The following is a 27015-nucleotide window of genomic DNA, read 5'->3' as shown; positions in this document are numbered from 1 at the left end:
AAAATGCTGCAAAACCATATAAGTAATCCTACAAAACATTTAAAATGTTCATAAAATTATTTTCTTTATCTCTTTTATCAAAACAATGGTTCAATGTTTGCACTGACGTAGTATTTCTATAGACTGTATTTTGAATAAGGGGTTTTGTACTTGATGCATAATGGCAATAAAGTTTATTTTAAAAAAGTGTGAATAAAAAAAGGCCAATTTTAATAAAGTAGTTTAAAAGAGTTAGCTTGGTCCAGGTAAGATATATTACCTATATATATATTATATTTTCCTCTTATGAAAGACATGGATTTTACGTTTGCCAAAATTACAACGATTTTAAACATCTTAAGTCTTAAACTTTGAGAAGAATTGTTTTGCTAGCATACGTCGTTTGTATTCAGGGGTTCAGACAGCTCGTAAAAGCGCCCAAAATGACATTTTTTTAGCTAACAGCACACGATGACCGCATACATTATACTGCCAGTTTTCTATCCCACGATAAACCGAAGAAAAAAACCCATCATTTGAGCCTCCGTTAATTTGGAACGTTGAACATCGCGCGTGCAACACATCAGTCATTCGCAAGACAACTTAGCGGGGGCGAGAAACAGTTCAAAACAGGCGTGAATTACCTTGTTTTTCTTTCGTAGAAACACTCAGTACGCTCGGAGGTAAAACGACAATAAATCCTGAAGTGAAGTTCTCGACTTCCTTTCTCCGCAGTCACGACGGGGAAACTTTTCTTCGTCCAGACAGGCTTCTTTGTCCTGCAAAAATCTGTGGAATTTGACTCTTCTGACGTCACGTTGCTTGCTTTTTACAGGTGCATTATAACTGTGGTATTACGGTAATTTTGATTAAAGCCATAGGGTCCTAAAAATGAGGAATTATCACATTGATTCAAGTGTACAGTATATGTACGTATATATGTGTAATATCCCTGAATTCTTGAGTAGATTTTGAGTCAGTTTAGTAGTGCTGGTGGTTGTCTTGAGACAAGCATAGACAAAGAAACAATACTTGCTCCAGTTATAAGGTTTACGTCAACTGTGCATGCAGATAATCTTATCTGGTTCATTGGGGATGGGGTTGAAATACAGTTAAGCTACTGGAAGAAAGACACTTCAAACAACTGCTTGTCACATATCTGTAATGCACTGATTAGACCTTGTATGACATATCTGGCAATAACCTACAAAGTAAACGTTGATTTCCGCTTCATCAATTCCTTTGGTGGTCCTTTGGCTTCAGGTTGAATATTTGTGTGTAAAATGTAGGGATCGACCGATTATCGGCCGGGCCGATTTTCGGCATTTTGACACATATCGGCATCGGCCTTTTTTTTATTTTTTTATCCGACGACCGATAAGAGTGCAGAGTGCTCACACACACGGCGGAGAGGAGAAAAAGTTCATTTCTTTGCTAATTTTATTTAACTTTGTTTTATTTACTTAATAAAACTTCAGGAAGTTATTAAAATTTTCAGTTCACTTTATAAGAGATGCTGCTGACCCTGGGAACTCCCTGCACTTTTTGTTTGTTTGTTTAACAAACATATGTTTAAAGGCATTTAAACAAAGTTAAGTGTTGGAGTTTGTATTATTCAAAATTTTGACGCCAATATTTTCACTTTTACTGCAAATGAATATCGGCTCCAAATATCGGTTATCGGCCTCCTTGACTACTAATAATCGGTATCGGCCCTGAAAAAACCATATCGGTCTATCTCTAGTAAAATGGTAAAAAGACATGAACGCTGTTTTGTGCTAGGCAGAACCCGAAATCATTCCCCCATAATTTCCGCTTTGACAAGAAGTTGATGCATGATTTTAATATGACAAAGTGAGAATACAGAATCAACAGTACATTTAAGAAATCACAACTGCTTTATTTCTTTTTCTTTCAATAAGCTCTTTTTTTTTTTTTAACAAGGGAGAGTAATGACCAAATATCTGAAAGGATAAAGATCAGGTAGGATAAATAGAATGCTGGATCAGCTGTAGAAAGCACTGGTCCTCTGACAAAATGAAATATGCATCTTAAAAGTACAAAAAAAAAAAAGGTCAGGGCAACATTTTGGTGCAGTTACAATGATGAGAAGCATCAAGATCTTTTGCAGGAAGGGATAAGAGGCAAAAAAAATAAAACACTCCAAGCCCGATAAACCTATCAACAAGTGAAAGCAGTCCATTCTGAGAACACAGTGACCTTTTCAACATTAAATCCTTTATAGTGCCACAATATCTAAAATGAAATGTGGGTTTTAGCCTCCCCTCGCTGACAAGGCTCGACTGTACAGTTAAGTATGCATATACATATATACCAGTGAAACACTGTCATAAAGATAAATCGCGACATTTTGTAGTGTCATGGAGCCGTATGGTAAGCAGTAACATTTAACCAGTTATGACATTGGCATCGTGAGCTTCAAAACGAGTGTCCGTTACAAAACAGAAACAAAATAAATGAGAATTCCAACAGCTTCACATTTTCAAATAGAACAAACACTTTTAAAAGTCCTTCGTAGTCCACTGGAACTGCAGTGCTCACAAAATAAGCTGAAGCAAAGATCGGATTTTAATGCAGCAAGCGATGCTAAACGGCCCTCTGTTGTGATCATTAGCTTGTAACAGAAAAAAGGTATTTGGACCCTGATTGTGATTATAGTTAGGCTGCATTTATTGCTAGTGCGACCTCGGAGACCAGAAAAAAAAAATCGAATGGTGATGAGTCCGTCTCTTCAGATGTCCCCGTGGAACTGTTAAGTGGGGATTTTAACGGAACTAGAGAGAAAAGTCTTTTAAGAGCCTTAAAAGAAAAAAGCAAAAAAACACCCCAGGCCGAGGGGCGTAAAAATCATCACTAACATCACATGTTCATTAACAGACAATTTGATTAATTACAACCCAAACAAAGCGATAAGAAAGCAAACATGTCGATCAGCTATTTTGAAGGGGGCGGAGTCTTTAACAGCAATTGTGAATGCAGCCCCTCCCCCGCACGTAACTTCACAATGAGGCCCCCCGAAAAAAACTGTTTGTTGTTGAAAATCCACGCAGTCGATGGCAGCACTTTGAATGCCGAGTTCAGGTGCAGTCTTTGTGAAATGTTGCTGCCAGTTAACGCACGTTCAGCAGATCACATGCACACACTTTATCAATGCAGGTGAAGTTCCCGTGGAAGCAACATGATTTTGGTAAAAATGTCCACCTTTTATGTTTCAATTTACATACAGATTAGAGCGAGCGACAGAATGTAAAAGCATAGAACAGAGTTTTAAGAGAAGAAAATAATGTCTACCAATCAAAGCCACAGTTCATGGGCCGGGTGCATTTTTCGAGGGCGATGCACTTTTGCCACGTTGACATGCAATGATGTCCACAAATTGGATTTTTTTTTTTTTTCTGGGTTAATAAAAGAAGTCCTTTACCAAGAGGAGGAGTGGGTGATGACTTGAATATTTTATTTATCAGTAAAAATGCCAATGAAAAATGACAAAAAAGTGCCCCACTGCATTTCAAATTAGTTTAAAAGTATTAAACAGGCTTTTCTTCTCATAGTCAGTTGTATCAAGTGTGTGCCTGGTCTTAAGGGCTACAGTCCATAAACAGGGAGTAAATACAGTTTGGCAAAATGGTATGAAAATGAACCATCTGTCTGAGTTGGCCACTTTCCTTTTCCCCACCTCGGAGAGTAACACAAAAAACAAATATCTTTTTTTCTCTTTACCAATCTCCCCTTAAAAGTGACTAATAATAAATTAAAGAGGACCTTGAAGAGATCTGCTTAAAAGACTGTTTGTGTCTATGTATATATTTATATATATTTATATATCTCTATACGTGGTGTGAAATAATAGTGTCCAGTTCTGACAGTTCAAGAGGAGTAATTCGTTATGATGTCTGCTTGTCGTCCCCTCGCCTCAGTGCCTTGTTATGAGCTAGGTCTGAGCAGACGTTGGTCAGGGGGCTTTGTGTTGGCAGGCTGGGTGGTGATGAGGATTTTAAGGTCCATTGTTATGCCTTGCCCTCCTCTACTTTGACAGCCTGGGGTTTGATGGCTCCAGTGCGTGCTGGTTTGGCTTGCCCTGTGGAGGGCAGGGGCTCCTGGAGTTTGCTGGTCATGCCCCCGGGTGTTGTTGTCTTGCCCTCGCCCAGTGCCTTGCGCACGTCTCGCAGGGTTTTATTCTGCATAAAGAAAGGCAGAGTGAGTTACAACTAAAGCGGGGCCTTGCGAAGAATACATTTAAATGCATTAACACTTGTCACATATCTTTATCTTATAAACAACAGTGTCATTATGCAGAATGCTTATAAACATAAGAAGCTAATGTGCCATAAACATCACAAACTCCACAGATACAATTTAATCTCATCTCTGACCCCATTTAAATTCCAACGTTCACATTGCATCACTTGAAATTGGAAGTGCATATAAGGAGTGTAATCAACACTTGATTATATTTATTACCGTAAATTCTGTATATAAGATGCACTATAAATCCTTTTTTTTTTTAGTCTAAAATGTGGGCTGCATCCTATATACCGGTTCGACCAATATACCAGTACAAAATGCAGAGAGGTATTTTATTGTGTTATGGAATTTACCCAGACGATGGCGCTATAATCTAGCTAAAGCTTTATCAAGGACATACAGCATTATGATCACCATTGCAGCCGCTATCCTTACGTTAGCGTAACTCAACTACGGCACCGCTAGCTAGCAGGATTACAAACTATATTTTTCTGTGCGTCTTATATTCTTGATTTTACGGTAATACAAATTACAACTGTCACACGTAGAAAAGAATATTAAGTTAAGATCATATTAGTAAAACATTTTCATATTACACTATATTTAGTATATAGACAAAATACTATAAAATATTACTGTTAGCAGGATGGATTTATTCAATAAGTCAATCACATATAATTAGCTGTACACTTGAAGTCAAAGGCAAACATCAGTAAAATACACACAACAAGGAATGCAAATAGAGAGAAAGAAAATGGATAAAATTAAATTACCTATATTTACAGGGGGTGGCTCACCTTCATGCCATCCTCTGGCCCTTTAACAGGGGGCTCAGGGGCAGAGGGAGGGGTGGAGTGGGTAGGGTCACGGCCAGGGTTGGGGTAAGGGGGGGAGCGGATGATGACAGGCTTGTTGACCTGCATGACGGGTCTCTGGATGGGGTTGGGGAAAGGGCCAGTGGTGGGTGGGCGCATGTGCATCACCATGCTGCCCTGAGCGGGTTGGACCTGTCGGTCACGGGCACAGAGGAGGAGGTAGTGAAGGACGGGGAGGGATAGATGAGGGGAGGGGAATAAATGAAAACACAAATAATTAGCTTTCCAAATAATTGAATCCAATATTATAAATGTGTTAAAAAACAGTTTGTATTCCTTATTCCAAACATACAGATATAACCAATCAAATTATTAAAGGTTTATTCTTAAAGGTCAACCCTGAGAGCACTTTTAAACAGAAGTTTTTCCAAACTCAACTGCCTTTCCCACAAGCCAATAATAAAAATGCCCTGAATAACCTTCATATAGTGAACACATAATATATACATTTAAAAGAATAAATACCTGTTGAGTAAAATGTGTAGGCAGAGGGCCTACAGGGCCTCCAGGACCAGAGGGTTTCCCACTGGGGCTGGCAGACCCAGGCCTGATGAGGAGAGGGGAGAGAGAAATAGGGATAAATTACATCCATGTCCAAAAATAATTATTTGTAAAACAAATGCAAACAGTGCAAAGCTGTGTATGGAGTGTTTTCTAAGTAGAGATAGACCGATATGGTTTTTTCAGGGCCGATACCGATACCGATTATTAGTAGTCAAGGAGGCCGATAACCGATATTTGGAGCCGATATTAATTTGCAGTAAAAGTGAAAATATTGGCGTCAAAATTTTGAATAATACAAACTCCAACACTTAACTTTGTTTAAATGCCTTTAAGCATATGTTTATTAGACAAACAAACAAAAAGCGCAGAGAGTTCCCAGGGTCAGCAGCATCTCTTATAGAGTTAACTGAAAATTCAAATAAATAAATAACTTCCTGAAGTAAATGAAACAAAGTTAAATAAAATTAGCAAAGAAATTAACCTTTTCTCCTCTCCGCCGTGTGTGTATCGGCCGTCGGATAAAAAAAAAGGCTGATATCGGCGCCGATAATCGGCCCGGCCAATAATCGGTCTATCCCTATTTCTAAGCTTAACTTCTTCTATTACTCACCTGTAAGACCCCCCAGATAAACCTGGGGAATGACTGGGCTTCTCAGAGAACTGAAAGCCTTTCATTTCCATCTGTGAGCCCTGAAAACAGGATGATGACAGACACATCGTCAATGTCGACAGCTTCTTTAAAGAAAGAAACATGTGGCATTATATGACATGTTGTATTATCAGCACAGTTATTGATTGATCAATTGTGCAGACATGATATATTAGTAATTCCTACATCTCGGCCGGTCATGACAGTGGGCTGGGAGCCCGGTGGCAGCATTCGACGCGGCGCGCCAACTGACAGGTTCTGTCCCTGCTGCAGCTGGATGGACTGTGGGAGGATGAGGTGCTGCTGAGCTGAGCCATAGCGCAGCTGAGAGCCAGGTAGTGGCATGGTTACCTGGTGAAAAGGAAAATGATTATTATTGAAAATGTCAAAACAGTGAAATGATGGTCTGCTTGTGCTGTGCAGGAGAGTCGCGGGGCTTACTTAAATGCTTTACACTGTTTAATAAATTACTCTAAAGTCTGTACTGGGAAGATAAAGGACCTTAAGCTGTGAGCTCCAACGACAACTGACCTGGATAAGCTGAGAGTCTATCAGTTGGGAGGAACCCATACCCGGCCCCTGGTTCATCTGGCTGTCATAGACCAGCTGCTGGCTGCCGTTCATGGGCTGATAGTGCGAGCCTGACTGCTGCTTGACCATGTCTGAGGGCTGCATGCCGGGGAAAGCCGAGTAGGGCCCCTTTAAAGGGGCTCCGCCGGAGAGCACCATGGGGCTGGTCTGTGATAGGTTGGGGTGCATGTAAACCTGGGACCTGAAAGGAGGGCAGCAGAGTGAGTGATAGGAAAACGCATTAAACTACACGGTGGTGCTGCATACATGATTAATAATAAAGTAAAACAAAGCAGCTTTATAAGTTAAAAATTCACTGAAAATTTGGAGTAAGCAGTACCTGAAGGGGGGAATAGAGTTGAACATCTCTTGGGACTGAGACACGGGTAGACCTCCACGAAGCCCCAGCTGAGCCTGAGCCTGAAGAGACGTGTGCAAGGAGATGGGGATCTGCTGGGCAGCAGCCGCCTGAACAGAAGAATGCATGTGAGAACACAAATAATGGCAATTCTGCTGATGAACAATTAAGCTAATCTGTTAGAGTGCGTGTGTTGTATCCCTCTACCTGTTGGTATGTCTGCTGCTGGGTCATGGTGGGAGGAACGAGGCGTGGCTGACTGGGAAACACATGACCATCCAGATACAACGGGGGGATATGACTACCTACGTAAGGAACAGGAAACTTAAGTGTTAGATATCCTCCTAGATTGAACCCTTATCAAACACAGATGATGAAAAGCAGTTTTACCTTGCATTGACATGGAAGGTGCAACTGATGCCACAGGCATCTGAGGCATAGAGACCCCTCCAAATGAGCTGTAGCTGACACCGCTGGATGAGCCAACACTGCAGGGAGGCTGAGCACCTGAGGCACCCCCGCCAGGAGAGCCCTGCTCGGGGAGGGACTGGGAGTTCTCCCAAGCCTTGCGGGCTGATTCCATCTAAAGAGAACATGTTTTTTACAGTTTTGTATTCATGTTACCAGAGTTTCTTTCACAGACACTGATTTCACTTCGTTTCAGTGATTGTAATTCAAATACCTTGAGGGTGAGGTCTGCACTGGGGAAGGAGATGGGATTGAGGTTAATGCCAGGCTGCAGGTGATTTGAACGCAGCATGGGGATACTCTGATTGAGCGCCGTCTGTTTAAAAAACAAACAAGGGGATGAATCAGACAACAGAAAGTAATTCGATTTGGCCATGACTCTCGCACCAATGTTTGATGCACTGAGATAACCAAACAACCTGTATTTACAGCTGACCACAGAGGTATGGATATAATCACTCACATTGTTGGTAAGTGCATCCTGAAGCTTGTTGACAGGATTGGACACGGGCACCGGGGTGGATCCGGGTGGCAGACTGAAATCAGAGTCTTTGGCACTGACACCAAACTCAATAGGAGGCACGGGCAGCACAGTGTCCACATGGAGATCCACACCGTTGACCGGTGTGATGGGGCCACCTTCCAGCCGATCGACACCCTCCGAACCCTTGCGGTGCTTTAGGGAGCGTTCGTTTCCGATGGGCCCCGGCTTGTGCTGCTCTTTAGTCTGCTCAGGGCCGGCATCGGAGTCCTAAGGAAGAGGAAGAAAAAGGTCCTTGTTTGTTTATGTTTCTCAAGTAATCGGATACTTTTGCAGCTAATTTTATTTGTTGATAAGGACAGAGAGGACAGAGAGACATTGTAGTACCTCAGAGTTGGGCTCGCTCCCAGTGTAAGACACCTGTTTAGTCCAGGAGTCTCCGCCTGAAGACTGAACTGAAAGAGCTAAAAATAAAACGATACAAGAATGACATTAGTACATATTTGTAAAGAAGACAATCAATTTGTATCTTTTTATTAGGTTTTCATTCACAAAAAGGACAAAAAACATCCATAAAATCTATATATATTAAACAAATTTCTGCTTGAAAAACATTTGAAGACAAATTTTTCCATTCAAACGTTACCTGAGCTGTTGGTCTCCCAGATTTCTGTTCCCAGGTTGTTGGATGACAGCGCCTCCTCGGGTTGTTCAAGGCTCATGCTTCCCTGCTTTTTGGCAAAGCGCGGCGGTATCTTGGAGGTTATAGTTCTGCTCTTCACTGGCACCTAATGCAGGCAACAATGAGAGACAGTTTGACAAGCTGCACACTTTTTTCTCGCTGCACGATGTCTGAGTGTCTGGATTGAGCATATGATCACTTACAGGAGCTACTTGTTCCTTCCTCCTTCTCTCATCTTCCTGTGGGCGTCTTTGTTTTTTAGACAAGGCATCCTGGTATCCATCGGGAGCTGAAATTGGTCCCCCTACATCCCCCTCGACTACAAAACAAGCAAGTTAATAAAATTAACGTTAGATAGGAAGGAACATTTTCTCTATTTCTGTTTTTTTCCACTTCAACTGTATAGCAACGGTGAAGATAAATTCAAAACACTAGACTCACTTGGGTAGCTGCTGAGCTCATATTGGGACAGAGGTTCAACTATGTCCGTCTTGACAGGTCCCTGCTTCAGCTCTTTGTCTAATTTCTTCCCAGAGGGCTCATTGGGCTCCCTCTCGTCCGGCTGCTCTAGGCTGTAGACTGGACCCGACTCCTCTGGGCCCCTGCTGAAAACAGAACAAGGAAGGAAAAGGGGAGTTTAATGTGTTTTTCTGAGCACTGCGTAAACAACATTATGGGTTTAACCAGTGGCATAACAACCAAACTTATCTAATCTATCTAAAACATGTTTTCAGTAGGCCAATGAAGTTCCTCCAATCAGGCACAGGCCTCTTTCCCAAATTCATCTGGCCAATCAAACAAAGCTACACTGTCAAAGAGGAAAGTCTGAATTGTAAGAAGTGCTCAGGTTTTTTTAAAAGCAAGGTCACCAGTAGCAAACTTTTAAAGTCCTTAACCAATGCAGCTAAATGGAGGAGCGTCCAAAGATCGTTTCCAATCCAAACCCAGGAGGCCAGAACTTATTTGCATGAATCTAAGCCACTTGGGATAAAATCAACCCTCATAACAGGGGTGGGACAAAAATATTAACACAGCAACATATTGCCGTCCTGACTCGCACAATACGATTACCGATAGGCTGGCACCAAATATAGATATTTTAATTTACAAATATACAGCGCTCTTAACAGATTTACCGTGCCACTACTTCATGACTCCTTGCGGTGGCGCTTATGTCATGAGTGGGTGTAAACGTGAATGGAAATTAATTGGCCGAAGAAGAATTTGACAGCAGGATAAAAGTCGTGGGAAAATGTTGGATAGCGGTGAAAAAAAGTTAAAAGAGATGCGCCAGCCACTTTCAAATCCAAAGTCCTAATTTATTGTTACAGTTGTTCTATAGTTCTGTAATAGTTTGCGTGCATTGTTTCATCTCAGTTAGTGTCAAATTCTGTGAAACTGACACCAAATTGCAGTGAATAAATACAATAATCCTGCACTTTTCTTTTTTTAGGGGCATTTTGTATTCTTCAATCAGATATTGTGATGCATCATTATACGATTGTCTTGCAATATGTTAATTATCGCAGAATCGCTGTATCGTGATTTTATCGTTATCGTAGGCCACGAATTGCATCAAGTTGGCAAAAGAGGTGTGCAATATACAATCAGGATCTAAACCAACATGACTGCAACATAATTAAAAGAACATTTTTGTATCCTACTAAACAAGTACCGTTCATAGAAGTTACCGACGGTGTTGTGATTTAAGCAACTAAAACAGCCATGAGTGAAACAAGACACAGGAAGTTAATATAATCCCTAAGCACATTGAGGATGCTTCATTACCAGCAGCAGAGTACAGCATAGTATAACCTACAAATAGTTCAACATATACCCCTTTCCCACCAAAACTAGTGTGTTGACGCGAGTTTTTCAGACCCGGTAATAAATGCTGATTGTCTCTTTTCTCATTGCCAGTGGAATATACTCCTGTCTGTCTTTTTTCTGCTGCGTCACCACTTGACATCACAAACGCGCCACAAACAGGGTTAGTAAACAGTTAAGATGTTTCGGTGGTTAGGTCTTTATTGTATCTATTTCTCATTCAGTCTATTTATCAAACTGGGCGCAGACAAATTTGGAACGATGTTCGATTGCTGCTCGGACAGAGACGGGCGGAATTTGTAGCCGAGATGACAAGGAGTTGCAGAAGTTACCGACGGAGCATTGCATCACGCCGGAAATGGGGTGGTAATTAGCGTGTCGACCCAGGTTTTGTGTTCCCATCATTACCGATAGGAGCCGAAGCGATAATTACCCGGGTCTTCTGCAGAGTCATTTGACACGGGTTTGAATGCAGATTGTTACCTTTCCCACTAAGCAAAAAAGCCGGGTGTTAGCGTGTTTTTGGAACAGTGGGAAAAGGGCTTAAGTTTGTTGTATTATTAACCTCACCTTTTACAAGAAGTCCCTCCATTTTGCCAGCTGTCACTCCTGTTAGAGGAGGAGTTGGGGGGGTTGTCAGGGTTTCGCACCATCTTGCCCGAGTCCAGCAGTGATGGCTCTCCTTTCCTGTTCTGTCGCTCCACCAGCGGTCTCTGGCTAGAGAAGCTTCTCTTGCAGAGTTCCCTCTTCTCACCAGAGCCTGGTTCACTGTGGCCAGAGTCTGAGGGAATATCTCCGTGTCCCTGGGGAGCTGCACCTCCACTTCCTCCTCGCTTCTCTCTCCAGTCACCAAAGTCACTGTTCTCTGATCCCGTCTCCCATTCCTCTGCCTGCCCATGCTGGGTAGGGCGTCCGCCAGAGTAGTGGCCACTTGGCCAGGTTTCCTCCCCGCTGCCTTTGGGGCGATTCGGCCAGGGATTTGCAAAGTCTCCATTTATGTACTCCTCGCTCGTCCACTGGTTGGATCCGGGTTCACGTTCTTGTCGCAGACGACGGAAGCGGGGCGGTTTGTCTTGACGGGGTGGACGCCGCCTCCGTAACATCTGCCTGTCGGGGTTGTCGTTGTCAAAGTAGTATTCTCCTTGGTCCTCTGTGCCATTTTCCATGAAGGAGCCAGTGAATTTAGGGGCGTACTTTAGAGCCTCACGTTCAACAGGGGGTCTGCGGGAGTAAGTAGTCTCAGCTCCAGGAGCATAACCATTTTCTTGCATTGAGCCACCACCACTGTTAAATTGGGGACCACGGCCCCTCCACGTAGAAATGTCCCTGGATCCTCCAAAGCCTCGATTGTAACCTCCAGTGGTGTTCAGTCTGGGAGGCAGCATGCGGCCTCCAAAGCCCCTGCTGGACTTGGCCTTATCTCTGGAATCTTGGGCTGTTTGGTCGTCTGTGTACACCTTGTTGGACCTCCAAGAGTCTCTGTCAGCTTTACGGACTTCTCCAGACTCCGTGTAACCTTCTCCATTTTCAGATCCCTTCTGGCGTCGCCTCTTGGGCAGTTCCTCGTACTCAGAGGCTTCACTCAAGGTCTCGCTGACATTTCGCCTGCGGGGCTTGCCCCTCTGGAACTCCTCCACCTTGACGAGGTCCCTGGGTGTTGCTCGGCCTCTTCCTGTACGCTGAGCTGAGCCACTGCTGTTGTTATTGTTGTTATAAGCCCCTCTGAGATTGTCTCCACCTCGGCCACCGCGGGTTCCACCTCTAGAGTTGAATTCCCTAAAGCCTCGGCTGCGGCCTCTGCCCGTTCCCCTGACTGCACCGAACGCCTGTTCTTCATCAATAAAGATCCAGTTATTGCGCCGTGGTGCATGAGGCTCCCGGTTCTCTTGGCTGTCTCTGGGTGACTGGCTCTTGCCACTGTCCCAGGTGTTCTCCTTTGGAGAGTCATCACTGTGGGTGCTCAGAGGCCTCTCTGTTTTGATGGGAGCTGGTGACTGACGCTGCCTCTCCTCGGGCTGTTTCTCAACAACAGGTGAGGCTGAGCGCCGGTTGCTGGCTGGCTGGTTATCTTTCTTTAAGTCGTAAACATTAGTAAGGATTTCTTTCTCCAGGCGGTAGGGGACAGTCTTCTCCTCTGGCTCAGGTTTAGGCTTCTCGTTCTCTTTGTCTTCCACTTTGAGAGCCTTTAGAACTGGCTTTTTGATGGGCCCAGTTCTGCGAATCAAGGTGCGGCCGCTGGTCTCAGATGGCTGACCGACACTACTACTGGAACTAGAGCTGGCTTCAGACCACTGGCTTTGAGCATTGCCGAGTCCTCCATCTTGTTTCTGCCCTCCGTCTCTCTTCCAGCTGTCCTTTGAGCCATCCAAGATCTCATCGTGAGAGTCAGAGCCGTCTTTCAGATGCTTGTCTCTGGAGTCTTGTTTTGGGTAATCACTATCTGCATGACTCTGGGAGAGGTTCTGAGCAGTGGTCAGCAAGCCTTGGTCACGGTGGTCTCGGTCATGGCCTCGACTTTGGTAAGAATGGTGGGGGAGATCATCTTGGTTCAAGCACTCATTGGCCCTGTCTTCATAGGAGTCCTGTTGGGAGCCGGCAAGATCGCTTCTGTGGGAAAAAAAGATACATAGAAGATGAAGAATGACAAAAGGGTCTGGGTCACTAAGCAGGGTTTTACTATAATTCAATAATTGGAGAACTTTAAGGCTGCAAATTCTACTCAAACGACAAAATTCAGGGTTGGATACATTAAACTACATTAAACTATCTAACCTGTCATCTTGCTGGCCACTGTCCGAGGTTTCATGCTGTCTCTGGTAAGGTGGAGTAAAGCTGCGCAAGGGGTAGCCATCTTGGTTCCACATAGGGTAAGGCTCAGTGGAAGGAGCTCTTCTCTCTTGGTGCAGGTTGGGGTGGCATCCCTCATCAGAACCAGGGCTGTTCAGGTGGTCTTGATGCATCATGGGCTTCATCATTCCTGCTGAAAACAACCAGTGTTAAACATTTTTAAAGTGGGAGACTCGAGGATATGAAAGTATGCGCTCATTTTCATGGTTCAGTCAGGCTCACCTGAAGAGTGGACAGCACCGGGGTAGTAGTCCACAGGAGATCGTCCTTGGGCCATGCGGGGATCCATGAAAGGCGGCATCATCATCCAGCGGGGATCAAACCCGAGGACGTGCGGTGGGTAGTAGCCCCGCTGGTTGTGGCTTGTGCCAGACGGGGCAGGGTGACCGGACTGCTGCCAGTGCTGCATCTTGTATACTTGTTCCTGTAGGATGCATGCATGAAATTCACTTGTAAGAGAGTTCTGCTCGGTCTTAAAATGACTCGTGAAGTTAAGTTAATGTGGAACTTCAGAGTCAACCACATCAAGAGGATATCTTCCAATGCAACAGTTATCTTTCTGTATAAAATCCCCTTGTTTTCAACAATGGTTCACGTTTCCCCTACGCCATGACAGTGCGACAGTAACCTAACGCAGCTAAATGGAATTCGGATATTATTAATTGTCTAATTCACCCATTTTTTCCTGGTATGTCTTTTTTTCCCTTGGGCCTCTGTGTGTGCAACTAACTTGTTTAAGTTGAAAACAAATGTAGAAGCCTGTTAACCGAGTGCAACTTGTTCTAAAAAGAATTACCAATGAGCAATCCAATCACAGATAAATAGGTTTAACCCCTTTACATGGCTCCCTGCTGTTTGTGTTTGCATGTTGATGACCGTAACCTTAAAAACTCTCTTCTCAATAAGCAGCCACTAACGCACTGAAGCATTAGTCAGGGATTAGGACTTCATGGGTTAGAAGGAGCATCAGCTGCTGCTCACCTGCTGCTGCTGGTGGTGCTGTGGCTGCTTTTGAAAGCGAGGCGGCATGGGTTTGGCGGGATGACGTCCACTGTAGTCTCCTGACGGGGAGGAGGGCTCCTGGCTATCATCTTCGCTGCCACGGTAGTTAGAGAAGCCAGGCTCCTCGCGGTAACTGTGGCCAGGAGAGGTGTCTGGGGGACCATCACTTCCATCTGGTAGAGATTTAATTGCAGAACATGCTTTAGATTTGCTTTTATAATCTCTACATAACATCTGGGACTAAATGTACATGTTTCATTTTTACCCTTTGTGCTGTATTGCCAGGTTTCATGGTGGCCTTTGCTTTGTTCCCGTTGAGGGGAAAGAGGAACCTCTTTGCCCTCTCCGTCTTTCTGGCCCTCGTCCGTCCTTGACATCTGCCTTTCAGTCTTCCCAAATTTCTCATCCAGCCTTTTGAGCTTTTCAGCACAGGCAGCCAGCCGTTCCTCTCGGGCACGCCTCTCCTCCTCCTCCCTGCGTCTGCGGGCCCTCTCGACGGCCTCCGACAGCTCCGGTGACACATACTTTGCTCTAGCAGGAGCCTGAGACTGGCGCTGGTGATCTTCCTGGTCCACCGGTGACTCACCTTTCTGCTGGACCTAGCGATGGAGCACAGACAGTTCTGCTGATTTAATTTCTTTAGTTTTGGTTTTGCCATGTGTCCAAACTATATGAAAATGTGTTCATAATGTGTCCTTTTTGTATTTCTAAAGGTTATCTAATGAAAGGAAATTAGAAACCTGTATTTCCATTATGTCTTTCACATCCTTTTTACTTGCAAGGTCTTTTGCTAGGCAAGTAAAAAGAATTGATATATCTCTATGGTAACTGCAAGGTCAACTCTCGCAATTCACAATGACAGTCTCACTCGAGGGTGTGTGAAGGCGCACTGCTATTCATAAGCTCTGTAGTGTTGCCTTATCCTCCACAGTCAGAGGGATTAAAGAACAAGATGTGTTTTAACTCTGGATAACATTGTAACGAGTTAATCTTTGATAAGTAATGTCATAAGGGGGAGGATGAAAGTGGAAAACAGAGTATCTTGTGTGTGGTTACCGGAGTGTCCGTAGGGAGATATCTGCCGTTGGTCTTCCTGGGAGGCTCGTGGTGGTGGTGTTGGTAAGAATAACTCTCCTCAGTGCCGTCCTGGGGGTAAGACGCCTCACCTGAACTCAGGGAGGATTGGCAGTTCTCCCTCTCTCTCTCCCTCTCCCATTCAGTCCTTAAAAGTAACAAAGAGACCAGGAACCTTTCAAATGATGACCAAAAACACAAGTATGAGCTCCTACAAAGGAATACAGAGGAAAGAGGTCTTACCACATCTTGTTTTTATCACTGGAGTGTTCTTCTTCGTCATCACTGAACTTGAGCTTCTCACTATAATCGACTTCCTCATGGAGACCTGAAAAAATAAACTATGAGTCAACAGCAGCTTTGGGAACATTCTTTTATTGATTTATTAGACACATTGTGATTTATTCAATGCTTTTGTTGCTGACAAAGCTTTGAAGTCAACACTTAGTGAAGAGAGTGCTTCGGTAATGCAGAGCTATAAATCTGGAAAAAGAAAACTTTAATCTTTGCCTGGAATGCTAAGGTAACTAAATCTAACTCATGTCCCAAAGGAGGAACATTTACATTAATCTGGCTGAATGAAAATCCTAAAAGAGGAAACCAAATAGCTTTGCTAGTTGAGCCAGAAGCTCACTTCAAGAGGACTGGAGGAAGTTAAACAAGAAATACTAACCAGCCCATCCATCCTCGCAGTCATTGTCGAGCTCATCCAGATCCTTCAGATCCTCTGGATTGATGATGGCCGGGCGCTGCGGCCTGTCACCAGGCCTGCGGATGGGCTGAGAAGAGAGTCGAGGTGCAGCACGGACGAAGCGATTCTCTCTTTTCACATCACCACTGTGAAATAAAAGACATACAACATTTTTTGCAAATGCCAGGTGTCACAAACCACCAGGTCAGAGCCTTACATTGGACATGTACTTACTTGACAAGTTCAGGTTTGGTGTAGTTCTGTCTAAAAGTGGGTTTGCTCTCAAATCGGGCGGGGGCTGCAACAGTGGTAGGAACATTTTCTGTACCTGGGGCTTCACGTGTCTCTTTGGAGCACATCTGAAATCAGCAACATGATACAAGGTGTTTCTCATGAGTCAACAAAAGGATGTGGGTCATTACCAAAAGTTGACAGGAGTTTTTTTAGTACTTACAAAAGCGGGCAACATGTCGTGGTAGACAGCAGTGGAGGTGTGGTGAAGCTGGTACTGCAGGGCAGTAGGGACGGTTGTTCTGCGGACAGGCTGGGCGGGTCGCAGGGAAGGCTCCTTGGGGTCGAGGACCGGAGACTGAGCCGTCACTACGCTAGAAGAGGTTGTGCCGGTGGCAGAGGGGGGGTGAGATGGGGCTGGAGGGGTGCCGCTCTCACCCAGGGCAGTGATCTTACCCTCAGGATCTGCTGGCAGGCCGAGGGTCAGGGACGAGGGCTGAAGGTTCCTGCCACCACCTTCCCTCCAGCTCGTCACATCTGGAAGTGGGGAGAGGGTGGTTTTAAAATAAATTAACAAACTCAACATGAAACGATTTGCATTCACATAATATGCAATTTAATGTAATGACAGACTGTTTTTAGCATGTCAATCTTAAGGAGTTAATAACAAGCTGTCTAGAACGTCCTAAACTGCCCGTATAAACTTAAAGAATGACAGCTCATCTCCCATAAGGGCAAACCCAGGGGTAATGGCCGTGAGTCATTGAGAAATATGACAGCATCTCTGTTGTAGAGTTCTACTTGCTTTAAAGACAGACACATAGTATTGGGTTTTAAGACCAGACTAAAAGGTTTTCCTTATCCTGTTGTCAGAACTTGGTTCTTAAAGTAAATCAACGAGCTGTAAATAAGTTTCAAAAGTAACATTCGGCACCCAGACAGTCAAAAGTCCTGCAGCCAATCTAATAATTTGTTTCCAGCAGACTTGTATCTGTGAGCTTGCCAAGTCTTGCGAGCGAAGACTTACTCTGGGGGCGGAGGCTTGGTCCGGGCCCATACGACGGATCGAAGCCGCTTCTTTCCTTGCCAGCCCTGTCCTGTTCTCCAGCTGCCTTCAGCGTGGGAAATTCCTCGTGAGAGAAGGGCTGAAGTCGGTTTGAGGCCCTTGAACCTGATGTCGAAATAAGTGAGATGAATTGGGAAAGACGTGAGGGTCGCAGTCCGGACAATTTAACCGTCCAACAATAGCATGTCATTTGATTTTAAACACATCTCACGCTTAATTATACAGCGAGATGACTCACCATCCTGCTCGACTGCCTTTCCATTTAGCTGGGCCCATTGCTTTGGTCCACCTGTGTTTGTGCTCTGTGGAAATGAAGAGACCCAAGGTCACATTCTCAGAGCTGCATAAGATCTCTGACCTGCATACAGACTATTTTCTTTGCCTTACATCTGATGAATTGAATGTATTAACAGTATCAATGGTTCAAACTGTAAAGATGCAGCAGCTTCTAGAACAATGAAACAAGTATAAATGACACAGATGAGAGAGAAGATGGGTAAAATCAAAATGCGTTGACCGATTTTCAGTCCTATCATGCTACTATGAAGAGCCAATGCCATGATGCTTTTTCACCTTGCGCCTTTGGAGCACACTATCCGCTTCTCCAATGGACCCTGGAAAACCTCAGGCGGAGGCCAGGGTGCATGCTAAACTACACTTCCTCAATCTAGGACGCCCGCCTCCGATGTCGTGTCTCGTTCAAAATCATCAGGTGTAAAATGTGGACTGCAGACCTGAAGATTTTTTAGACGATCCACCGGTACATTCTCTTCATATTTCAGATTCTGTGCCGCTCTGAGCCGTTGCCTGCGGCGAAACAGTAGTATTTCACTCCAGCGTCTCTCGCTGGGCTGTTCCTTTCGGAGTGAGGGGCGCAATGCACGCTGGGTGTTGAATGTGGAGTTGTACAAACACGAGCTATTTTTACAACTTTCTCCACAGCTATGGCGCCAATTTCAAATACTATTGCTTCCATCGATTACAGAGAACACCAGCTTTGACTGACAGGGGCTTTTTTAAGGGGCGAATTGCTCCTTTAACGCACACTGGATTACAATGCACACGGTTTTAAATTCTATACTGGAAGCTTTTTGAACTCATACCTGCACATCTGTACAGCTCTTTAATTATACCTGTTTTGTAAAATATTGTTTGCTATATTTCTTTTTTTATTGTCTATTTTTAGCTTATTCTATTCAAGTGCCCTGACAGTAGAAGTACTAATGTTTTTATTCTACTTCTGCATTTATTCTTGCACCAAAGCACCATGACAAATTCCTTGTATGTGTAAACCTACGTGGCAATAAATCCTATCCTGATTCTAAAATGTAAGCAACAAACCCCATCTTGACCTTTTCACTGTGTTTGCTACACTGAATTTAAAAAAAGACAGCAAAGGGAGAACAGACAAACATGCTCTGTGTGTATTTCAAGAAGAAACATCTGTTTCTCTGGCAGGAGATTTGCATGTGAAAGACTGCTGCTCTCAAGCAGAGTACACACCACACTACAAAGCGGGAGAAACATGAGAACTGCAAAAATTCAACTGATACGTGCAAAAAAGAACCAAATAGATTATTAAAGCTAAGATTGCACAGCAATGTTTCAGTCACATTTATTACACAATCCTTTTAACCTTTTAAATATATTATATGATCTTCAGTATATTTACAGTTGGATTAAGGAATACGCCCAATAAGATATTTAAGCACAATCTCCCTGATATGAAAAAGAAGGCCCAGAACATTATTATATCTGCACATACACACCTCCTGGTTGGCTACCGGTGAGGGCTTCTGAAGATTGGAGACAGATTTCTGTGAAGCCAGCTGCGGCTGCAACTCCGGCAGCTGTGGTATTGATGCAATAGAACTACAAAAACAGAAAGAAGAAAGAGTCAAAGCGATTACAGCTTCAAGCGCACAGAACCTCTGAGGACCTCTGAGCACATGTAAATACAACAACTCTGTTTCATGATTAGATAACAGCTCTGAAACAACAGCTGAGTACTACAGAGCTCAGAGCCATGTTTTACTTGTTCCTCATGCTAACGTACGACAATAAAAACATGACATTGCACCCATTGTTTTCTTTCAGTGCTTAATAGCGTTCAAATTAACACTTGATTTACATGAGCTTTGATACAATGATTAGATGTGAGGGTAGTTCTCTCCCCTTACCTCTTTTGATCGGGTTGTTCCTGCTTGTTCGCCCATCCTGTACCGTCTTTAGGCACAATAATCACGTTGGGATCGTTTCCTTTGTTTTCAGACTTCAAGCTCGGCAGGTGAGCAGGTGGGGGCATGCGCCGGGCTGCGGCCACTTTGCCAAGACTCTGTAAGCCATGTCGCGGAACTGCTGGAGAAAAAACATGGATGGATGAAGCATGAAAATTAAGACTTACTGCAAAGAGAAGAGATGTAAAGTAGTATTGCAGAAAGAACTAAAATCAGACTTACCTGTGTTTTTCTGAGTTTCTATTGATTTTCCCTTGTACTTGTCAAATAGGCTGAGTGAGGAATACTTGCTTTTCCCATCCTTGGACTTGGTTATTTGCCCCAAACGATCGGACATTGCGATGTAATGTCATCGAGTATGGAAATTTTTCTTTGCGCCTCTTCCCAGTGCCTTCAGATTCTGTAAAGAGAAGAAGAAATGCACACCTTAAGTTCAGACCTTTAACTATTATATAGATGTGTCAATGTTGATTTAATTCTGATTACTGTCATATTGCTGGGGATGAAAATAAATCAAAGGAAAATGTATTGTTTTGTCTTTTGGCAGCATCCATCCATCCATAATCTACACCATTTATCCTGTTTAGGATTGCTGGGGGATGGAGCCTATCAAAGCCGTCATTGGGCAAAAGGCAGGTTACACACTGGACTGATCGCCAGTCAATCACAGGGATGAAACAGAGACTGACAACCTTTCACACTCACACCTATGGGCAATTTCCCGTCACCAATGAACCTAACGAGCATGTCTGTGGAGGAAGCCGGAGTACCCAGGGGGGAACCCACACATGCCAGGGAGAACATGCAAACTCCACACAGAAAGGCCCACTTCATCTGAACCGGGGTTTCGAACTAGTAACCTTCTAGCTGTGAGGCGACAGCGCAAACAGCCCATCTTTTGGCAATATAAAACAAGACCAGGTCAAAACCTATTATGTGGCTGACTGCATCAGGTCAATGTGCGCTTTTGTTGGCAATGTGTTACAAGGACTGTCCTTATGTGGCCGATGACAACGTGTTTGAAAGCAGGGGCGCGCTGTGGACGTAGGTGAGGACAGCGGACGAGCAGCGGAGGAGAATCCCCGCCTACTCCCCGAACAAAGTATCCAGAGCCATATAGACAAAGAGTCGTGTCAGTGGAGGTCCAATATGCTCCATGATCCACCATTGCGATGTCGCAACTCTCTCTCTCTACGGCTGTGAAAGTACAGTCACTCACTCAGTCAGTCAGTCACTTACAGACCCATGTATAGGGCTGACCCCTTCTTATCGCTAAGAAATCAATGCGTAAAATTGGCAGAATGGGTGAGTCAAGAAATTTCTACCGTTGTTTCATTATGGCTTTAAAGTGTTAAACAATACGCTCAAAATATATTATTTCAATATTGACCCTTAAATCCACCAAGATCTGTAGATCAAGATCTGTAAACAACAAACATAGAATAGATGTATAAAGGTCAATAGTGTAAACTCGTGGACAAGCTGTCACAAGGAAATTACAAAAGTGTTGTTCACTTTGTAAATCAAAAAAAAAAAAAAGGTTGTAAACAAAAAGTGAGGTATGACCAATATCGTATGTGAAATATTGTAAACTGTTTGTTTCTTGTGTATAAAACTTGTTTTTGTTTGTTTTGTTTGAACTTCCACAGTAAACGAGTTGCCTATAAGTATATGTTGTGTAAAGACAAGTAGGTGTAATAAGCTTCAGCTTTTATAGTCAGAATTTTATGTTTTACTTTTTTTTAAGTTATGAATTAGTGTATGTAATTCCTATTGATAAAATAAGATGTAATAAACTTCACAAAACAGCTTTAAGGAACAAAGCTTTTTATCTGTGTTTAATGGTTTAATATGTTTTCATTATTTTGATTCAAGATGAACAGGCCTTTTACGAGTGCACCCCTTGTGTTTTCTTTTTGTGTCACACTGCTGTGTAGTTTTGTCGAATGTAATTTTCAAGATTTTGTGCAGGAAAATCAACATCCCATGTGCCACCATTGTACTGAGACGGAAGCATTACATGCAGAGGAGATATAGCTGAGAAATCTGAAAATATTTGGCAGCAAGTCACAACAACAGGATCCATTTTGTATTAAGGTTAACTGACCGTTTAACATTAATTAGCTTCAGCTGATGAGATCTGCGTGAAGGTTGTCATGCAACAAGAGATACAGTAGCTTGAAAGCTAAAAATAACCGGAGTTTAGCATACATGACCAATCACCACCCATAGTTTGTGCTCTGTGTGAAGCACTGATGGGTGCAATATGTTCAGCAGTAGTCATTTAGCATGATTTGGCAGCAGTGCAGTGAATTAGATGTGGCGTTCTGTCTTTTATCTTAAGGTTTCTTTTTTTGCACAATCAGAAAACACCTGTGCAAGCCACTAAAAGAAAAGCCAAGCACATCATATTATGGCAATTATAACTGTTAAATTAGACACTATTTTATATAGTAGGATTGTGTAGTCAGATTCACAGTAGTGTAAATATGGTTGATAGTTTAGATTTGAAAAAAGAAACAGACAGACTAGTTATTTCCTCACACAGGTGCAGAATGTGTATATTGGCAGTCAGAAGGGCGCGGCCTTCGTCCATGTGCTCATATGAAGTCTAAGATTTAAGGCGATGATCGGTCCCATTTGGTGACCCATCACGGTCAGCATGGGTATTTCCACTGTGACCTCAGTAACATTAAAGCTGCACAGAAACCACTTGCACCATGCCAGGTCTGATGAGGCTGCTGAAAGCATGGCTTGGAAAAGGGAATTATAACCACACTGAAAAACATGTTTGGGTACAGACGAATACGGTGATATTAACAAATAAGAGAGAGAGTATTGAAGCAGGTCCTGTTAACACCTTATAAATTACATGTTGATGTTAAATGGAAAACTGTTTTGCTCCATGTTTACATCTGCTTTGGAACTTCACTTTTTGTTTGCTCCAGTTTTGGACCAAAGGACAGAGACACCAACACGTTCGACTTGTTCGATGACATTAAAGAGGTTCCCACGCACATGTTTCTCGTGTGGGATGTCTGCTGTGAGCAGCTGTGATTAAAACCAAAGCTGCAGATGTGCTGCCCTGCAAATTTCCATAGTAAAGCTACATCAGTGTGAACAAGATAAAAGGACTCTGTGTGCCACTTATCTCAAACCTATGCAACCGAACAACCCTCAGAGCTACCTTACAAGGTTTTAACTAACTCTTATGTTTCGGAATTTATTTATCAGATGCTTTAAAATAAAATTGGCAAGTCATTATGGAGTGTCAGCTGCATATATGTAATGGGAGACAATGTTTCATGCAATTTGACATAACTCTACCTATTAAAATGAGTGTATATTTCATATATTCATTCTTAAAACCAAATCACACATGACAAAGTTCTAATTGGCAGGAAGCAGACATCATAGTGTCGTCATTAGAAGAATCCCTCGTCTTTCCTGGTTGATTTCCATCTATTCCTTACTTCACACCATTGAGCTGCATGTAGAACAGATCCAGTGTTTGAAGTAATGGCTTTGACTTGTAGTGCAATTGCTTTTGTAGGAACCATTTTCTCAAAGTTCTTTTACGCTATGTGCTTATCCATAATTGACACCTGACAAAATAGATAGTTCAATAGCATGAAAGTTTCAGCTCCAACACTCATTGTAGAAATAAGAGACATAGGAATTCAAGGCCCCTTTTCCTTATTTCACGGCCTGCGTGAAATGGTTCCAATTAGGCAAGATAGTTTATTCAATAGCTTTATAAACATTTAAATCTGGAGTAAATCTATCCAAATTTATGATCTTTATTAACTGGTTTTAGCATAGAAGGGAACACCTCTGCATGTGTGTGCTTTCTTAGATTTACATTGTGATAAAACATGTTCTTAAAAGATAAATATTTCTATGATGGCTACTTGTGCTCATATCTGAACACGATTTCTTGATGCAAGAACCAAAACAAAAAGAAATGTATGGTGATGTGGAGAGGGTGACACAAGACGACACCTGGCATCAATAATCTGGGCAGATCTTTCATTTTTCTAGTTCACACAGCGCTAGCTGCGCCCAACAGCACACAGCTGGTATTTTGAATAGGGAAGTAAGATATTATCTGCATGTTATAGATATGTGCAGATAATGGCTTGAAAACGGCATTGTCATTTTTCTGCCGATATTTTCCGCCGATAAAACAACACTTTAATTATGCCTGAATGCTCGATGATTCACTAAAAAAGCTTGACGTAATGCTACAACATTAACTCGATGCAAGTGTGTGCGCACACTGCCTGCACCACGCCTCTTCTGTCAAGCGCGAAGAAGGGTGCGAGATGTCTGCGGTATGGCAGTTTTTCAAAGTTTCCGAAATGGACAGCAAGGTTGATTTAATTTTATGTATTTGTTCTGTGCAATAGGTACAATTTGCCCTAGTTGTGGCTCTTGTAATTGGCGATTGTCTCAGGGAGAGCATCATCGAAGCCTGTCTAAGATGTATGAATATTGTTGTTTTATTTGAAAGAAAATGTTATATACAAATAAATATGGCACTTAACCTAAGTTTAAGTACTTTTGTGAATGTGTACATTTTAAAAAGCACTGTATTATGTTATTTCTGTATCAGCCAATGGGCCACTACAATAAGAGTAGGCATGATTTCAATTGCACTACAGGGGAGACTTTATGTTCTCTGCAATTAGGTGGACTTAACATGTGCCGAATATATCGGTATCAGTAATCTGCAAAAGGGGTTGGGAAATATTGGCATATCAGATATCGGCAAGAAATCCAATATCGTGCATCCCTACTTTTGAATATTTTAAACACGAACCTGCGCAAATATATAAAATCCTAAGAGCCGAATACCAGACAATCCTCGGCATATCGGAGGCCGCTTGGTTAAAGCTCTGCAGAGGCGTTTTACCGGGATTGATAGAAAAAATGTGTCAATCAAGGTCGATATGGTCAAGTATTAAAAACAGACCATGGTAGACAGTTTCTTCTCCTTTAAATTCACGATAGCACTAACATTCACAAAAGCACCTCTTAATTACGGAGTGTTTAAAAGCTCGGTTAGATGTGGAAGCTATGACAGCTAACGGTGTCCATTGACTTATGACAACAGTTCAAATGTTAATTCCTCTAGATAAGCTAATAAAAATAAAACGTAATAAAAGTGAATATTTCAGCTCTGGGTATAAGATCACTTTCAGCTGTAGAATAATGTTTGGCCTTTCTAACATTAATTGGACATTCCGTTTCCCCCTTGAATGCTAATGCTAATTCAGGCACATGAAACTGACACCAGCCAAACAAAAACAAAGTCTGATAATGTTTTTATTATTAAGAGAAATAAAACTAAGTTATTCCGTTAAGCTAAGCATAAAAACCACCAAACATTATCTTTAACTGTAACGTAGCAACACAGAAGTCAAGAAGAATCCTCGGTGATGCTAAGCATCACTAGCAAAATATGCTAGCTTGTGGCTAAAGCTAAACGGCTATGTAAACATCGAGTGCAAATGGCAAAGGCCCCGAAGACCTGCCCCGCATTATTTTAACCACATCTCAGGTTATAATGATACTGATAAATCGCGTATTTTCTGTTTATTCACAGAGAAATAACTAAACACAACCGTTTGCTATTACTTAGCATTAGCTTCGACAGCCGCAGCTTGATGGAAAACTAGCGAAACGGCAACCAGCCTGGTGTTCAAAAACAACCTTGACAGGCCGGGGTTCTCAGTGCAGTGGTGTTTGACATCATTAAATGTGCTATTGTTTGTGAAAATCTTTGTGAAAACACCCAGACCCATGCTAATATTTTCAACCTTTCTCGGCTTTCTGAACGGTCAGACGACAGGGATGGGAATGTAGGACAAGGCGATTAAAAATGGCTGCTGCACAGAACAAAGCAACAATAAAACTAGGCAGCAGAGAAGAAAAGCAAAAACTGGACATTTAATACAACCACTCGCATCCATAACTCACCGATTCAACGACTTAGAGTATCTTCTGATCAGTGACAGTGATATATTTCCACAAAGTGCTGTCTAATCAAAGGATGGATGGCGATTGTAAAGCCCAATCTTCATAGGTTGAACCGATAGCAGTGTTGTTGCTGGGGTCCTACCCGGCCTGAAAATGAACAGGGCTGTGTGTAGGCTGGATCCGCTCGCCCGAGAGCGTCATACGTCACCAAACCACGTCCGCAGGGATACACAACAAGCGCCACCTGCTGGTTGATCTCAGCACCCTAATCATTTTAAAATAACGTTTGTTTTTATTTTATGACGAGAAGATCATAAACTTAAGTAAATGTCACAGCAATAAAATTAAAATTATACTCTGATATTTCAGGCATATTGACATTTGATTTATAATGTAATATTACTACTTATTATTAGCAGATTAGGCAAACAAGCAGGGTAGGGTATAGTCAACTTCTCTAGTAAAGATTTAAATATACACAATAATGGAAGAGTATTTATAGAATAGACTAGTTCAGATATTTTAGGTCTTATGCACCAACAAAGTAGCTAACAGAGTAGAATATATCCTCATCTGTGGAAATGCGTATCCTGTTCTTTTCTAGGATATCGGATATTGGATTCCATTTATTTGAGAGTGTGTCTAAACAGGCTTTTTCAGTCACTTTACGAGAAGTTGTACTTGCTTGTATTGCTTAAGCTTTGACTCCACAGTGTCAACACTTCCACACACAAAATGCAAGGGATAAATCTGAAGAACTGAAGAATTTAAGGGATCATAACGTGATCTGTGATGAATTCGTACTTTTTGTTTTCACAACTAAATCTCTATGGCCACACTTCTAATTCATCAGCTCTTTATTGCATGTTTTTGAATTTTATGGCAAAAAGCTATCATCATTGTATTGTTCACAGAAAACGAAATTAGGCCTTCAAAGAAAAGAACACAGTCCCTCAAACATGGTGGAGGTTCACAGATGTTTTGGGGTTGCTTTGCTGCTTCTGGCACCTGATGCCTTGACTGTGTGCATGGCATCATGAAATCTGAAGACTACCAAAGAATTTTGGGGTGCAATGTAGGGCCTGGTGTCAGAAAACTGGGTCTCCGTCAGAGGTCATGGGTCTTCCAGCAGGACAATGACCCAAAGCATACTTCAAAAAGCACCCAGAAATGGTTTAAGACAAAGCGCTGGAGAGTTCTGAAGTGGCCAGCAATGAGTCCAGATC

At 42.7% G+C, this 27015-nt stretch overlaps 1 protein-coding gene across 7 annotated transcripts; it reads right to left on the bottom strand.

The window, feature by feature from the left end:
• Positions 1 to 1807: 1807 nt before the first annotated feature.
• prrc2b (proline-rich coiled-coil 2B) lies at positions 1808 to 25923 on the bottom strand. Of its 7 annotated transcripts, none has more exons than XM_069673019.1 (31): positions 25790 to 25923; positions 20030 to 20207; positions 19751 to 19928; positions 19340 to 19442; positions 17809 to 17872; positions 17532 to 17675; positions 16728 to 17041; positions 16508 to 16632; positions 16256 to 16419; positions 15826 to 15910; positions 15565 to 15730; positions 14774 to 15107; positions 14488 to 14681; positions 13729 to 13930; positions 13432 to 13639; positions 11230 to 13266; positions 9274 to 9437; positions 9036 to 9151; positions 8797 to 8938; positions 8538 to 8614; positions 8133 to 8420; positions 7884 to 7985; positions 7592 to 7784; positions 7409 to 7506; positions 7184 to 7311; positions 6805 to 7045; positions 6460 to 6624; positions 6235 to 6359; positions 5586 to 5667; positions 5043 to 5252; positions 1808 to 4178 (listed from the first exon to the last, which is right to left on the bottom strand). In XM_069673019.1, the coding sequence occupies exons 2-31, from the start codon at positions 20142 to 20144 to the stop codon at positions 4008 to 4010; spliced, it is 6735 nt and encodes a 2244-aa protein (XP_069529120.1). In that variant the 5' UTR covers positions 20145 to 20207; positions 25790 to 25923; the 3' UTR covers positions 1808 to 4007. The 7 variants fall into 7 exon arrangements, with proteins under 7 accessions (XP_069529120.1, XP_069529122.1, XP_069529125.1 ...); XM_069673021.1 differs by having other exon boundaries at positions 6235 to 6356; XM_069673024.1 differs by having other exon boundaries at positions 6235 to 6314.
• Positions 25924 to 27015: the final 1092 nt, after the last annotated feature.

This window comes from Semicossyphus pulcher, unplaced genomic scaffold (assembly GCF_022749685.1).
Source record: "Semicossyphus pulcher isolate SPU_LCO1_2020_fin unplaced genomic scaffold, fSemPul1.0.p SCAF_22, whole genome shotgun sequence".
Classification (NCBI taxonomy): domain Eukaryota; kingdom Metazoa; phylum Chordata; class Actinopteri; order Labriformes; family Labridae; genus Semicossyphus; species Semicossyphus pulcher.
Note: the sequence above shows the minus strand (reverse complement) of the source record. Positions and strands in the feature narration are given on the sequence as shown.